This window comes from Culex quinquefasciatus, chromosome 2 (genome assembly GCF_015732765.1).
Source record: "Culex quinquefasciatus strain JHB chromosome 2, VPISU_Cqui_1.0_pri_paternal, whole genome shotgun sequence".
NCBI classification, from domain to species: domain Eukaryota; kingdom Metazoa; phylum Arthropoda; class Insecta; order Diptera; family Culicidae; genus Culex; species Culex quinquefasciatus.
In genome coordinates, this window is record NC_051862.1 from 5,722,430 (window position 1) to 5,738,625 (window position 16,196).

The 16,196-nt window shown below is 34.9% G+C and overlaps 2 protein-coding genes across 3 annotated transcripts in view; one reads left to right on the forward strand and one right to left on the reverse strand.

Moving 5' to 3' along the window:
• The window catches only part of LOC6051685, a 505,391-nt gene that overhangs the window by 330,507 nt on the left and 158,688 nt on the right, over positions 1-16,196 (reverse strand). The gene's annotated exons all lie outside the window — the stretch shown is intronic.
• The window catches only part of LOC6036699 (fasciclin-3), a 164,883-nt gene that overhangs the window by 135,070 nt on the left and 13,617 nt on the right, over positions 1-16,196 (forward strand). Inside the window, exons 8-9 of one of the 2 annotated variants that reach the window (XM_038251268.1) lie at positions 13,602-13,647; positions 13,995-14,847. In XM_038251268.1, coding sequence (XP_038107196.1) covers positions 13,602-13,647; positions 13,995-14,403 — 455 coding nt within the window. In that variant the 3' untranslated portion in view covers positions 14,404-14,847. Of the gene's footprint in view, positions 1-13,601; positions 13,648-13,994; positions 14,848-16,196 lie in introns of those variants that run through there. The other variant, XM_038251267.1, reaches the window with a different exon arrangement.

Consider the following 16,196-nt stretch of genomic DNA (forward strand, 5'->3'; position numbering starts at 1 on the left):
TGACATCTACTTAGCTGTTTGCTTAAATTTAATTATTTTTTAAGGAAAAATATTCAAGTTAAACGATATTTTTGACCATAAAAGGGCTTGCACCAAGTTTCACCAATTTCTTGGCTCAATTTTGAAGCGCCCTTTTCTTTTTTTCAAGTCATATGCACTCTTTCTGGAAAGTCAACCAAACATTTCAATGTTCCAAGGTAGTGCTGTCGCAGTCAGTCGCAAAGTCGCCAAGTCGAGGAGCGATATTTTTAAATTAAGTTTGTCTGAAGGCGCCCCCAGGATTTAAAAAAAATTATTGAAATTCTCAATATGAAAATTTGACTGGAGGCGCCCCTACGACTTAAAAAATGTATTGAAATTCTCAATATGAAAATTTTACTGGAGGCGCCCCTACGACTTAAAAAATTGTATTGAAATTCTCAATATGAAAATTTGACTGGAGGCGCCCCTTCGACTTAAAAAATTGTATTGAAATTCTCAATATGAAAATTTGACTGGAGGCGCCCCTACGACTTAAAAAATTGTATTGAAATTCTCAATATGAAAATTTGACTGGAGGCGCCCCTACGACTTAAAAAATGTATTGAAATTCTCAATATGAAAATTTTACTGGAGGCGCCCCTACGACTTAAAAAATTGTATTGAAATTCTCAATATGAAAATTTGACTGGAGGCGCCCCTACGACTTAAAAAATTGTATTGAAATTCTCAATATGAAAATTTGACTGGAGGCGCCCCTACGACTTAAAAAATTGTATTGATATTCTGAATATGAAAATTTGACTGGAGGCGCCCTTATGGCTGAAAAAATTGAACAGGGGTGTGCTTATGGGTAGATTTGAGTAGATGACATCTACTTAGCTGTTTGCTTAAATTTAATTATTTTTAAGGAAAAATATTCAAGTTAAACGATATTTTTGACCATAAAAGGGCTTGCACCAAGTTTCACCAATTTCTTGGCTCAATTTTGAAGCGCCCTTTTCTTTTTTTCAAGTCATATGCACTCTTTCTGGAAAGTCAACCAAACATTTCAATGTTCCAAGGTAGTGCTGTCGCAGTCAGTCGCAAAGTCGCCAAGTCGAGGAGCGATATTTTTAAATTAAGTTTGTCTGAAGGCGCCCCAGGATTTAAAAAATATTGAAATTCTCAATATGAAAATTTGACTGGAGGCGCCCCTACGACTTAAAAATGTATTGAAATTCTCAATATGAAAATTTTACTGGAGGCGCCCTACGACTTAAAAATTGTATTGAAATTCTCAATATGAAAATTTGACTGGAGGCGCCCTTCGACTTAAAAATTGTATTGAAATTCTCAATATGAAAATTTGACTGGAGGCGCCCTACGACTTAAAAATTGTATTGAAATTCTCAATATGAAAATTTGACTGGAGGCGCCCCTACGACTTAAAAAATGTATTGAAATTCTCAATATGAAAATTTTACTGGAGGCGCCCCTACGACTTAAAAAATTGTATTGAAATTCTCAATATGAAAATTTGACTGGAGGCGCCCCTACGACTTAAAAAATTGTATTGAAATTCTCAATATGAAAATTTGACTGGAGGCGCCCCTACGACTTAAAAAATTGTATTGATATTCTGAATATGAAAATTTGACTGGAGGCGCCCTTATGGCTGAAAAAAATTGAACAGGGGTGTGCTTATGGGTAGATTTGAGTAGATGACATCTACTTAGCTGTTTGCTTAAATTTAATTATTTTTTAAGGAAAAATATTCAAGTTAAACGATATTTTTGACCATAAAAGGGCTTGCACCAAGTTTCACCAATTTCTTGGCTCAATTTTGAAGCGCCCTTTTCTTTTTTCAAGTCATATGCACTCTTTCTGGAAAGTCAACCAAACATTTCAATGTTCCAAGGTAGTGCTGTCGCAGTCAGTCGCAAAGTCGCCAAGTCGAGGAGCGATATTTTTAAATTAAGTTTGTCTGAAGGCGCCCCAGGATTTAAAAATTATTGAAATTCTCAATATGAAAATTTGACTGGAGGCGCCCCTACGACTTAAAAAATGTATTGAAATTCTCAATATGAAAATTTTACTGGAGGCGCCCCTACGACTTAAAAAATTGTATTGAAATTCTCAATATGAAAATTTGACTGGAGGCGCCCCTTCGACTTAAAAAATTGTATTGAAATTCTCAATATGAAAATTTGACTGGAGGCGCCCCTACGACTTAAAAAATTGTATTGAAATTCTCAATATGAAAATTTGACTGGAGGCGCCCCTACGACTTAAAAAATGTATTGAAATTCTCAATATGAAAATTTTACTGGAGGCGCCCCTACGACTTAAAAAATTGTATTGAAATTCTCAATATGAAAATTTGACTGGAGGCGCCCCTACGACTTAAAAAATTGTATTGAAATTCTCAATATGAAAATTTGACTGGAGGCGCCCCTACGACTTAAAAAATTGTATTGATATTCTGAATATGAAAATTTGACTGGAGGCGCCCTTATGGCTGAAAAAATTGAACAGGGGTGTGCTTATGGGTAGATTTGAGTAGATGACATCTACTTAGCTGTTTGCTTAAATTTAATTATTTTTAAGGAAAAATATTCAAGTTAAACGATATTTTTGACCATAAAAGGGCTTGCACCAAGTTTCACCAATTTCTTGGCTCAATTTTGAAGCGCCCTTTTCTTTTTTTCAAGTCATATGCACTCTTTCTGGAAAGTCAACCAAACATTTCAATGTTCCAAGGTAGTGCTGTCGCAGTCAGTCGCAAAGTCGCCAAGTCGAGGAGCGATATTTTTAAATTAAGTTTGTCTGAAGGCGCCCCCAGGATTTAAAAAAAAATATTGAAATTCTCAATATGAAAATTTGACTGGAGGCGCCCCTACGACTTAAAAAATGTATTGAAATTCTCAATATGAAAATTTTACTGGAGGCGCCCCTACGACTTAAAAAATTGTATTGAAATTCTCAATATGAAAATTTGACTGGAGGCGCCCTTCGACTTAAAAATTGTATTGAAATTCTCAATATGAAAATTTGACTGGAGGCGCCCCTACGACTTAAAAATTGTATTGAAATTCTCAATATGAAAATTTGACTGGAGGCGCCCCTACGACTTAAAAAATGTATTGAAATTCTCAATATGAAAATTTTACTGGAGGCGCCCCTACGACTTAAAAAATTGTATTGAAATTCTCAATATGAAAATTTGACTGGAGGCGCCCCTACGACTTAAAAAATTGTATTGAAATTCTCAATATGAAAATTTGACTGGAGGCGCCCCTACGACTTAAAAAATTGTATTGATATTCTGAATATGAAAATTTGACTGGAGGCGCCCTTATGGCTGAAAAAATTGAACAGGGGTGTGCTTATGGGTAGATTTGAGTAGATGACATCTACTTAGCTGTTTGCTTAAATTTAATTATTTTTAAGGAAAATATTCAAGTTAAACGATATTTTTGACCATAAAAGGGCTTGCACCAAGTTTCACCAATTTCTTGGCTCAATTTTGAAGCGCCCTTTTCTTTTTTTCAAGTCATATGCACTCTTTCTGGAAAGTCAACCAAACATTTCAATGTTCCAAGGTAGTGCTGTCGCAGTCAGTCGCAAAGTCGCCAAGTCGAGGAGCGATATTTTTAAATTAAGTTTGTCTGAAGGCGCCCCAGGATTTAAAAAAATTATTGAAATTCTCAATATGAAAATTTGACTGGAGGCGCCCCTACGACTTAAAAAATGTATTGAAATTCTCAATATGAAAATTTTACTGGAGGCGCCCCTACGACTTAAAAAATTGTATTGAAATTCTCAATATGAAAATTTGACTGGAGGCGCCCTTCGACTTAAAAATTGTATTGAAATTCTCAATATGAAAATTTGACTGGAGGCGCCCCTACGACTTAAAAAATTGTATTGAAATTCTCAATATGAAAATTTGACTGGAGGCGCCCCTACGACTTAAAAAATGTATTGAAATTCTCAATATGAAAATTTTACTGGAGGCGCCCCTACGACTTAAAAAATTGTATTGAAATTCTCAATATGAAAATTTGACTGGAGGCGCCCCTACGACTTAAAAAATTGTATTGAAATTCTCAATATGAAAATTTGACTGGAGGCGCCCCTACGACTTAAAAAATTGTATTGATATTCTGAATATGAAAATTTGACTGGAGGCGCCCTTATGGCTGAAAAAAATTGAACAGGGGTGTGCTTATGGGTAGATTTGAGTAGATGACATCTACTTAGCTGTTTGCTTAAATTTAATTATTTTTTAAGGAAAAATATTCAAGTTAAACGATATTTTTGACCATAAAAGGGCTTGCACCAAGTTTCACCAATTTCTTGGCTCAATTTTGAAGCGCCCTTTTCTTTTTTTCAAGTCATATGCACTCTTTCTGGAAAGTCAACCAAACATTTCAATGTTCCAAGGTAGTGCTGTCGCAGTCAGTCGCAAAGTCGCCAAGTCGAGGAGCGATATTTTTAAATTAAGTTTGTCTGAAGGCGCCCCAGGATTTAAAAAAAATTATTGAAATTCTCAATATGAAAATTTGACTGGAGGCGCCCCTACGACTTAAAAAATGTATTGAAATTCTCAATATGAAAATTTTACTGGAGGCGCCCCTACGACTTAAAAAATTGTATTGAAATTCTCAATATGAAAATTTGACTGGAGGCGCCCCTTCGACTTAAAAAATGTATTGAAATTCTCAATATGAAAATTTTACTGGAGGCGCCCCTACGACTTAAAAAATTGTATTGAAATTCTCAATATGAAAATTTGACTGGAGGCGCCCCTACGACTTAAAAAATGTATTGAAATTCTCAATATGAAAATTTTACTGGAGGCGCCCCTACGACTTAAAAAATTGTATTGAAATTCTCAATATGAAAATTTGACTGGAGGCGCCCCTTCGACTTAAAAATTGTATTGAAATTCTCAATATGAAAATTTGACTGGAGGCGCCCCTACGACTTAAAAAATTGTATTGAAATTCTCAATATGAAAATTTGACTGGAGGCGCCCCTACGACTTAAAAAATGTATTGAAATTCTCAATATGAAAATTTTACTGGAGGCGCCCCTACGACTTAAAAAATTGTATTGAAATTCTCAATATGAAAATTTGACTGGAGGCGCCCCTACGACTTAAAAAATTGTATTGAAATTCTCAATATGAAAATTTGACTGGAGGCGCCCCTACGACTTAAAAAATTGTATTGATATTCTGAATATGAAAATTTGACTGGAGGCGCCCTTATGGCTGAAAAAAATTGAACAGGGGTGTGCTTATGGGTAGATTTGAGTAGATGACATCTACTTAGCTGTTTGCTTAAATTTAATTATTTTTTAAGGAAAAATATTCAAGTTAAACGATATTTTTGACCATAAAAGGGCTTGCACCAAGTTTCACCAATTTCTTGGCTCAATTTTGAAGCGCCCTTTTCTTTTTTTCAAGTCATATGCACTCTTTCTGGAAAGTCAACCAAACATTTCAATGTTCCAAGGTAGTGCTGTCGCAGTCAGTCGCAAAGTCGCCAAGTCGAGGAGCGATATTTTTAAATTAAGTTTGTCTGAAGGCGCCCCAGGATTTAAAAATTATTGAAATTCTCAATATGAAAATTTGACTGGAGGCGCCCTACGACTTAAAAATGTATTGAAATTCTCAATATGAAAATTTTACTGGAGGCGCCCTACGACTTAAAAATTGTATTGAAATTCTCAATATGAAAATTTGACTGGAGGCGCCCCTTCGACTTAAAAATTGTATTGAAATTCTCAATATGAAAATTTGACTGGAGGCGCCCTACGACTTAAAAATTGTATTGAAATTCTCAATATGAAAATTTGACTGGAGGCGCCCCTACGACTTAAAAATGTATTGAAATTCTCAATATGAAAATTTTACTGGAGGCGCCCTACGACTTAAAAATTGTATTGAAATTCTCAATATGAAAATTTGACTGGAGGCGCCCCTACGACTTAAAAATTGTATTGAAATTCTCAATATGAAAATTTGACTGGAGGCGCCCCTACGACTTAAAAATTGTATTGATATTCTGAATATGAAAATTTGACTGGAGGCGCCCTTATGGCTGAAAAAAATTGAACAGGGGTGTGCTTATGGGTAGATTTGAGTAGATGACATCTACTTAGCTGTTTGCTTAAATTTAATTATTTTTAAGGAAAAATATTCAAGTTAAACGATATTTTTGACCATAAAAGGGCTTGCACCAAGTTTCACCAATTTCTTGGCTCAATTTTGAAGCGCCCTTTTCTTTTTTTCAAGTCATATGCACTCTTTCTGGAAAGTCAACCAAACATTTCAATGTTCCAAGGTAGTGCTGTCGCAGTCAGTCGCAAAGTCGCTAAGTCGATGCGCGATCGCTGCGCGATGGTTTGTTGTTTGTTTTATTTTAATTTAGCTTTGTCACTCTTGCGATGCATAAGTTTCTTTTTGTGGTTTGGTTGTTTTTTTTTATTTGACTAAATGATTTTTGGTTGTTGTGCGCACGCAACTATATGTTTCCCCAAGAGCGAGAGAAGCCGACTCGCTCACCAAAATGTATCAAATTTAGACCAATGATTTCAAATGACTTTCTCAGATTGAAGGAGTAAGCCTACCCTTCAGGTGAATCGATACTCCGAATTGGTAAAAATGTTGGAGCTCGTTTTAAAAGCACAATCGCATTGATTTATTTTTTATTTGTTTGGAAGTGCGCAAAATCTAATTCGTCATTCATTTGCGTAATGCGTTTTATATTTTTGGCACGATCATCAATGTTTATGAGAACATTATCATCTTTCATATTGTAAATACGTGCTATTCATCCTTTAATTCTGTGCTTACAGTATTTAACGGTGTAGCATTCTTGAACAACCACTTCGCAGCAACAGCCTCACAGGGCATGCAAACCTTATGCATCGCTTTGTCAACATGTTTCCAACAGATGACTTGTGTAGGCTGACTTACTCTTTGTATCCTCTAACAGAGGATGATTTTTGACGGGTAGAGTTTTTCGGAACATTTACCCCGAAGCTTTGAAAAAAGAATACTTTTGAAATCAGTACCATTAATATTAATTTTTTTATTGCTGTTTTATTTTTTGATGAAAGAGATCTTCGCTTCTGGTTAAGGTTTTTTTCGAAGTGATAGGGACTCAAAATAAATCGCTCTATGTGGCAACTTTATTCTAGTAGAGGACTTTACTAAATGATTTCGTTTACTCTATAGATCGAGAACTGATATGGGAAATGAAACATAGTTTGATTTTTATTAAGTCATACAGTGTACAATGTACACGGTGTGATTATTTAGAGTTCTCCTAGATAAATAAGGTAGGTCTGATATTTTGCACCTTGTAAGAAAGTCTATTTCCCGAAATTTTGAGGGGTAAATTGAAATATAATATTTAGCGCCAAGTGCAACTTCTTCTAAGAATCTCAGAATTTTATAACGATCTTATCAGATTTTTCTTTGGAAAGTCACTAAAAATTGATTGAAACAATATGCTTATTATATTTTTTAAGCACTTTGGCTACTGAATCGTAAAAAAGATATACGTCGCATCTCGCGGCGTCCGAGACACTATTTGATTATGCTGGGATCGATTTTTCGAAAAAATGCCAAACTTTTAAGGTCTGTACCGAGCTCCGGGTGCCCCAAAAATCAATGTTATATATACCAAAAGATGTGCAAGAATCGGGCCTACACGCCAGTGATGTTGAAAATAAGCGCTTCAGTGGCCAAAGTGCCTTAAAAAATTACATTTTTGAAAAAAAAAATCTTTTTACGGGTTAAATCCCATTTAAAATTCAAATGCAAAGCACCAGCTCCTGTTACATCCAATCAAGCTCATATTTGGAATTTGAGCTCAGTATGACCACCGGAACAAACCTCTGAATGTCCGCCAAAATGTAATTTTTGTTACATCCTAATACATATACATAATCTATGCAAATTGCACATATTCTTCTAAATTATCTTATTTGATTCCACTTTGTATAATCTAGACTTTATCAATTAGATCTCTAAGAACAATTTTCGGAACAAGTTATCATAATAAAATATCAGTATTTGTTCGTTACTAGCTGAGATATGCGAATTTCGCTTAGTTACACAATAGGAAGCGTTAACTGAGACATTTTGAATGCTCATATTTATTTTTTTAAAGAAATTAAATAAAATTTTGATATCAATTTTTGTCTCAATAAAGCAATGCCGTTAATAGTAACGATAATTGCACATAATATAGTTTCATAATTTTCTTAACTTTTTGGCACATTTTTAAATTTTCAAAAAATAGTAATAAAAACTTAATTTTATTTTATTCATTTCGATTTATTGTTCTTATAACCATTCAGTTCGCCTGAAAATTTCATATCAAAGTATAAATATTTCAAAAATATTAGTTTCTGAAGCTTTCACAACTGGGATCTTGTTTATTCGTTGAGCAACAAAAATTACAATATTATGAAATGAAAATTAACTATTATAATTCTGGTTAGCTTTTTAAACAAAAATTGTTGTTATATCCTTTGAAACTTAGGTATCCTGTTCTGCCAAGATCAAATTATGTTTTTTACGGTTTTGTTTACCATGGCCAAATTGGATGAAAATTGAAAAAATATCAATTGATGTCTCAGAGAGGGTCATTCCAAATAAAAAAATGGCAAATTTGTTAAAAAGTGTTAACAGTTTAATATCAAGAAAAAAACTTGAGCTAACAAGGGCGTAAGAGATTTAATATGAACTGAACTTCTTTTATTGCTATGAAAATTCTTTTAGACGAAATCATTTATTAAGCTGAATCATTAAAAAACTACTTCGTATTATGTAGAAGGTTTTTATGAAAATTATATTTCAAGTGAAAAGTTGATATTTAAGGTGAATTCAATGCTTATCTATTTATTCATGAGCTCAAAGAAGTAAGATTTGTTCAAGAAAAAAGATTTGCCAACAAATCCATATTTTCTTCATTATTTTTTATTTTCATTTCAACGTCGTCTCAATATTATTCTTTATCATATTCTCTCAAACTGTTCACAGAGCCATAATGTATAGCAATGTTATGGTTTTGAAGCATGGATTCATGTTACTCGCCGTCAAAAGACTGTGATTGGAAAAATATCACTGCAAAAAAAAAAATACTAGTAAATTTAGAAATAGTCTATAGATTTAGAATATCAATATATTTTCTTGAAAATGTTTTTGCAAGCAGTTAAGACATTAATTGACCCTCGCACTTAATTTGATCATTTAAGTTGCTATTTTATACAATTTTGTTAAAGAATATTAACCAGAACCAATATAAGAACAATTTTGGATAAATTTAAAATTTACCGTTTCCCGGGAATTTTGTAACCCTGGGAAATTGGACGCTTTAGGTAATACTAAATCGCATCAGATTATTCTATTGAGAGCTAGTCAATCTGTTTTCTCCGATTTGATTGCAAAGATAAAGTTCAAAAGCCATACACTGAAATAAAAAAAAAGTACGAAATTACTTTACTTTAAGAATTCTGCCTCCTTTCCTTATTAAGTAATTGTGTTTTTCGGATAACTGAATAAGGATTTTTTTTATATGTTATTTTCAAGTTGGGACCATCCATAAACCACGTGGACACTTTTTTGGGAATCTGTTACCTCCACCACCCTCCCCCCTCCCCTTGTGGACAATTGTCCATACAAAAAAAAAACTTTTTTGTATGGATCGTGGACAATCACCATACCCTCCTAAAGTGACCACGTGGTTTATGGATGGTCCCGTTCAAGTCATTCCAGGCATGTTCATGACAAATTTGATAAATATGAATGTACGTGTTTCTATCAATTTCATGTGATTTTTCCATAGAAATATACATTAAAATCGATAAAAAAAATTCACTTTTATCTTAGATTTGTTCTCCGAAACTTACCGTGGATCTGGATACCCTGTTAATATATAATTCTGACTTCTGGATTGAATACGCGAGAGTCAGTTTTTATTATCAATTCCAAAATGGATCAAATTTAATTATGTGTAGATAAAGTTATCTTTTATGATAGGTGCGACCTTAAAAATTTTAAATAACTAAAAGATTCTATTGTTTCATTGCAATGGGTTGCGTTTTTCCACGCTGCAGACAAAACATTTTTATTTGTCCACGTTGGGGGATGGGCATTTTCATTATCGAGTAGGACGGGACAAAGAAAGGGTTTACGACTAGGTTTAGAGTCAATTTTATGAATTTTCAAAAATAATGTGAAGTTTGTGTATATTAAGGGCAAAAGTCACTGTTTGTCTGTTTTGATCTTATATTTGAAGTTTACTAAATAATGTTTTCAAACCTATAGGTTCTTGAAATCTTTGACACTTTCAAGCAAGTGTTTAGCCAAGCGAATTACCTTACTAACCGTTAAAGAATTTTTGAAATTCTTTTATTATGTTTTCCTAAAATAAATTTGCGGGAAGGTGCTTACATTTTTGAATGAAAAAAATCAAAAACATAAAATAACTTTTATTTCTGATAATGTGGAATCGACGTAACACCTTATAATCTAGCCCTCTTAAACCTTGCGGTTTCGGCAACGGATTCACAGGCGTGTATCGTTCTTTTTGCGACAAGACTTTTTTTAATTTCTAATAATATTGATTCAAAATCACAGAAAAAAAATATCAGCAGAAATCGTACCAAAAATAAAATTTATGCAAAAATAGTAATCTTTAATCCCAAAAATTAATTTTAAGTTATATATGTACTACTTTGTTAAAATAGGTAAATTTACCATAATTTTTTTTTAATTTTTAATTTAATCTACGCTTTGTTTATTAACCATCAAGAACCATGTGTATTAGCGTGGTTCACGTTTCTATGAAAAAGACAAAAGTTGTTATTTTGTCTTGCATCAACCGGAATTTCGTTCTTTTATGTCCCCAGAAGCACTCCTGAAAATTTGAGCCCATTTGGTAAGGTCTAGGAGCTCAGTTTTAATTTGAAATTTATATGGGATTTTGATTTATTTTCCATGGGAAACTATCTTTTTTTACATTGTATTAGGATTTTTTTTATAAATCGATGAAATGACTTGATTCTTATAGTAGGAGATAGGTTTTGAACTGGGGAATAACTTTGTAGAACATACCAACATGCTAGGAAGTGACCCTTTAAAGATACAGATACTTTTAGATGATGGCTTTTGAAGGGGACAGCTGTCTCCTTCAAAAGCCATCATCTAAAAGTATCTGTATCTTTAAAGGGTCACTTCCTAGCATGTTGGTATGTTCTACAAAGTTATTCCCCAGTTCAAAACCTATCTCCTACTATAAGAATCAAGTCATTTCATCGATTTATAAAAAAAATCCTAATACAATGTAAAAAAAGATAGTTTCCCATGGAAAATAAATCAAAATCCCATATAAATTTCAAATTAAAACTGGAGCTCCTAGACCTTACCAAATGGGCTCAAATTTTCAGGAGTGCTTCTGGGGACATAAAAGAACGAAATTCCGGTTGATGCAAGACAAAATAACACCTTTTGTCTTTTTCATAGAAACGTGAACCACGCTAATGTGTATGTTTAGGTACTTAAGGATTTTGTTTTATTTTTAAGTTTAAAAATACGTTTCCACTATAAGCGCCTCACATATCAGTTAGTGACTGTCAGCGCCCTAAAAATCATATATGCACTGTAGGCGCCCTCAGCCAAATGCGCATCTACCTAGCTCAAGCCCATCAAACACACCCCTGCTCAATATTCTTGTTCGTGAAATCTGTTAGGAACAGGTTTAAAACCGTTTGATATTAGGGAGGAATAGTTAGTTTTTTTTTGTAACTCTTCTAGGTTGTTTAATACTTCCAGACTCCAGTTATGTGTAAGCCAGTTTAGTAATGCTATCAGAATCTCTGATTTCAATTCAAGTGGTATACTAACCATTCTGAATTGTCAAAAAATCCATAGAGTCTCGATCAATCAATAATGAAATGATATCGGACAAAATTCGTTAATCTGTTGAACTAACGGTTTTCGGATTATGGTTGTATCGACCATTGTTGCGAATCGAGGATCTACTGGAGTTTTGACGATCAAACAGAGCCTAACATTTCAAAAGGTGTGAACAGGATTGTGTCTCTTTCACTCAAATGATAGTTTACATAAGGTATGATAGGGATACACTCTTGTTTGCAAAGCTTGTGTGCCCTAATGAAATAGAAGGCACGAAATAGTCGTATTAACAAAGAGTGTTCAACTTGTAAAATATGAACGTTTCATTAATGTTTATTGTTTTTGGAAGCAGCAAGACAGGTTTAACAAATAGGTAAAGGAATGTTTGGCTTTGTAATTAAAATTTCGGGGATTTGAGATTCAAGTTACTTTCAGACAGTTTAGTTGAGGTTGTTGATTCAAGTTAGTTAGTTTTCTGAAATGAATAATTGGACATAAATGGACATAGTTGCAATGTACGACAAGACTACTGACGGACGCGACAGGACGAAGCCCAGAAAAAATGCCATTGACATGTTAGTTTTCATCTTTCATTTTCCAGTAAATTTATTTGATTTCCTTTAAATTTGAAATACATCATAGGTTCCCTTTGTATAAATCTCAAATTAATTTTAGATTAAATCATAATTTCATAGTTCCTTTATTCAGTTTTAGTTAGAAGTTAGATTAACGTAACTGCTCAAGTCATCCAAGTTCTTACTACTCACACCTACACTAATTTTCTTTCACCTCCCCCCTCCCGATCCCCTATATCTTCCGGTGGTGTTCATTTGGTATGCAATACTAGTTCGGCCACTACCCTTTTTTCCACAAGAAACCGGACTTGGATTGACTTGAGGCCGCGTCCCCCACCTTGCTCCGTAAAACGAAAACGAAACGAAACGACCACAGCCAAAATTGTATGGAGACTTGTATGGGTGAACCAATGACGCAAAATAGCTTATTTGGTCATAGGGAAGGCCCCCACAAAGTTTGAGTAAAATAAAAAAATACAAAAAATAAAAATGGTCGAAATCGACCGATTTCGTAGAGAGTTGCTCATTTGCAATTCGGAGATTTTGAGATCTTTACAACTAAGATCAATTCGTATGCCTTTGCAGGGAGGGGACAGATATTTAAGTTAGGATTTAGCTAGCTGAGTGCTGGAAAATAAAATTTAAGAAATGAAGCCTAGACAAAATTGTTTCAAAGTTATGACAAACCATCAAAATTTGGCAGAAATTGATCTCAAATATTTCCTCAAACGTTTTGTTCGACAGTTCGACTTTTTTTAATGGGTCAGTTATGAAAACCCATATTTATACCTGAGAATGAATGTTTGATACACTTTCAATGTTGATCGGTACAAATGATAAAAATGATAGATGATTAATGATATTTTTTGCAATTCTGTTTCAAAAATACATTCTCATGAAATGGCCTCGACACAAAAAATAGCACTAATTTTGGTGCTAAAATCTTCAATTTTTCAGAACATGATATGATCTATTCTTTAATTTTTCGTTCGAAAATTGTGGGTTTTACGAGCGGTTTTCCAGTGATGGAAGACACAAACTTTTAAGAGCAGATACAGACATCGCTCATTTATTTCAGAAAAAGAGTTCTCAAAAAATGTTTTTTGTTTGTTTTTCTCATACAGGCAAATCAACTTCCACGTCGACAAGCAATGCCAGAATAGGAGAAACGTGAGTATTTTTTACTTTTTTTTAAATAAAAATAACCCCAAGCAAACTTTGAAAGGTCCAGGGATAAACGCTTAGTATTTGTTATAGAACTCACTCGATATTATATAAATTTGTACAAATTGTCGTAGATGTAGTCCTTAAAAAGATCCCTTGTCCTGCGTCTTAGTTTTCGTTAGCCTGCACGTTCAACATGATTTTGGTTGGTAATAATTTGAGTTCTTTCTTCACTTCTTTTCTCCCCTCCGTTTATTACGTTCCGGCCCACATGTACAAAATCATCCAAAATTATCCCAAAAACCAAAACAAACAAAACAATCCTTCCACAACTTTACTAACCAATCGTCCAGCGATACCGTTGACGATCGTGGTGCTGGGGAACAATTACTACAAACAAACAACAATGCGACCACCGGCGCAACGACCCTATCCGAGGCCGGTTCGTCCCCGGAACGGACTCCCGTCGATCGGGTGTACCAGGAGACCACGGTTCCAATCTTGCGCCCACGAAACCTCCGCAATCCGGATCTGCTCCAGCAGGTGGCGGTTGATGGGCCACGGGACAGCATCACCACGTGCAGCATTTACTCGGGCGATTCCGTGCTGTACGGAGATCCGAACCAGGTCGGGTTGCCTCCGGTGGCGGCCAAACGGAACCACTGGATGCCGGTGCAGCAGCGGGAGTTGCTTGAGAAGCAGGCTAATCTGTTGATGACCGGAGCGAATGTGCGGCGGAAACGGGAAACGGAGATATTTTAAGGCTTTTTTGAGTGGTGGTTTTAACGGGGAAGAGTAGCATTTTAGCATTTCCGAAATTGTACGTAAATTCATCAGGCATTAGAATAGGTTTTTTTTTGTGGAAAGATTTCATCACAGTTTGGATTTGAAAAGTATACTTCACATAGTTTTAGAAACAGTTGCATTTAATGCTTTTGTAGTGAGTAGCGTTTTACCCTTATTTATTGTAGGTTAGGATTACCAGTGCAATCGCAGCCGAAGTCACCAAGTGAAAGCAATAGAGAACAGAGATTTCTTGACACTTTTAAACTGTATTGACGCCAAGGAACCGATTGGGTTTCGCCATTTAAAACCTCTCACAAATCTTCCTCATTCTATAATAGCATTTACTGAAAGCGAAGTGTATCAAAAACTTGTTGATAAAATGACAATAAATTGAAAGTTAGTGCAATGTCATTTAAACAATCGTGAGCTTTGCTATACTGTTTTTCAATTAGAATTAAATTGATATTTTTTTTCTTAACCTCAAATTTATCGAACAAAATTCAAATAATCCCCCCAAACTTCAACAAAAGGCCCTGTCAATCACACATGTCACCCACATGTCACCAGCTTTCTGCCGAACTTTTACTCAATCCAAAGTCTTCTTTCCCCTCGCCCCCCGCCGGAATGATTTCCATTTGCGAAAAATACCACCTGGCGGCAACGGAGCCTAATCTTGCCAAATGGTGCGCCCCTTTCACTTTCCAAGAATTACTCCGACGACATTCCGACGGTTCAATCCTTCTTTCCCAGGAATCCATACACTCACATTCGCCTGTTTGAGCACGTGCCACCGTGGCTCCATAAGTCTATTTATTTACGAAAAGCGGATTTCGTTGCTTTCTTCGTCTTCGAGAGAGGGTTTTCTGGCAGGACGTGCCTTTCCTGTATAAATTTGTCATTTTTAGAAAGAAATATCGACAAAAAAGGTTCTTTCCAAAAGTTACTCAACCAAAAAGCTCTTAAGGAGCAAGTCTCATGAACTTGTTCTGCCCGAAGAGCCAACGAGGACGTTCCGATATGATCGGCCCCGCCTGTTAAACAATGAATTGTACTAATGATCCCTCATCTCGTCTTGTTTGTCTGTCTGTTGGTGTCGCTTTTGTTTGTGCATCCCATTCAAAAGGTGAGAAACACTTTCCGTTTTGCCGACTTTCACACAAGGCACAGGGGAAGAGATGCTTCCTAAAGGATTGTGAATGTGATACCCTCTCTGCTGCTGCTGATTACACTCCGCACCACCTACGGCAAACAGTAATTAAATCGAGTTTAACGAGAGGATTTATCTGGAAATTCTAAACTAAATTAATTAAAGTCCTACCGAGTCTGCTGTCTCGTCTTGCAAGTGAAACTGAGAGTGTGAGTTATATAAATAACACGGTGGGAAACGTGGAATCAATGGGATACATAACCAGGCACATATGTTTGTACACCGTGTAGAATGATGACATGACGGGAAAAACAGAACCGTCAATGAGTGTTTATTTGAGATTTTTTTAATTTAAGGTAGAGAGTAATAATCTAGAATTACGCGAATTTTTGCTATGCATTATCAGGCTGGCCATACAAAATGGGCCTGTGATTATTAGAAAGTCTGTGTCTTGAGAAGAAATCTTCTGATTCATTTTGTGTTTTGGAAAAAAAAATCCAGTTTTTTTATTTCTAAAGTTGAATTCCCAAAAAAAAACGATTTTTCGAATTTCTTTATTTGTTTTACGGGACTAAAAAAGGTATCTTTTGCGCTAGAGATAGTGCAAAATATGGTACCGGAG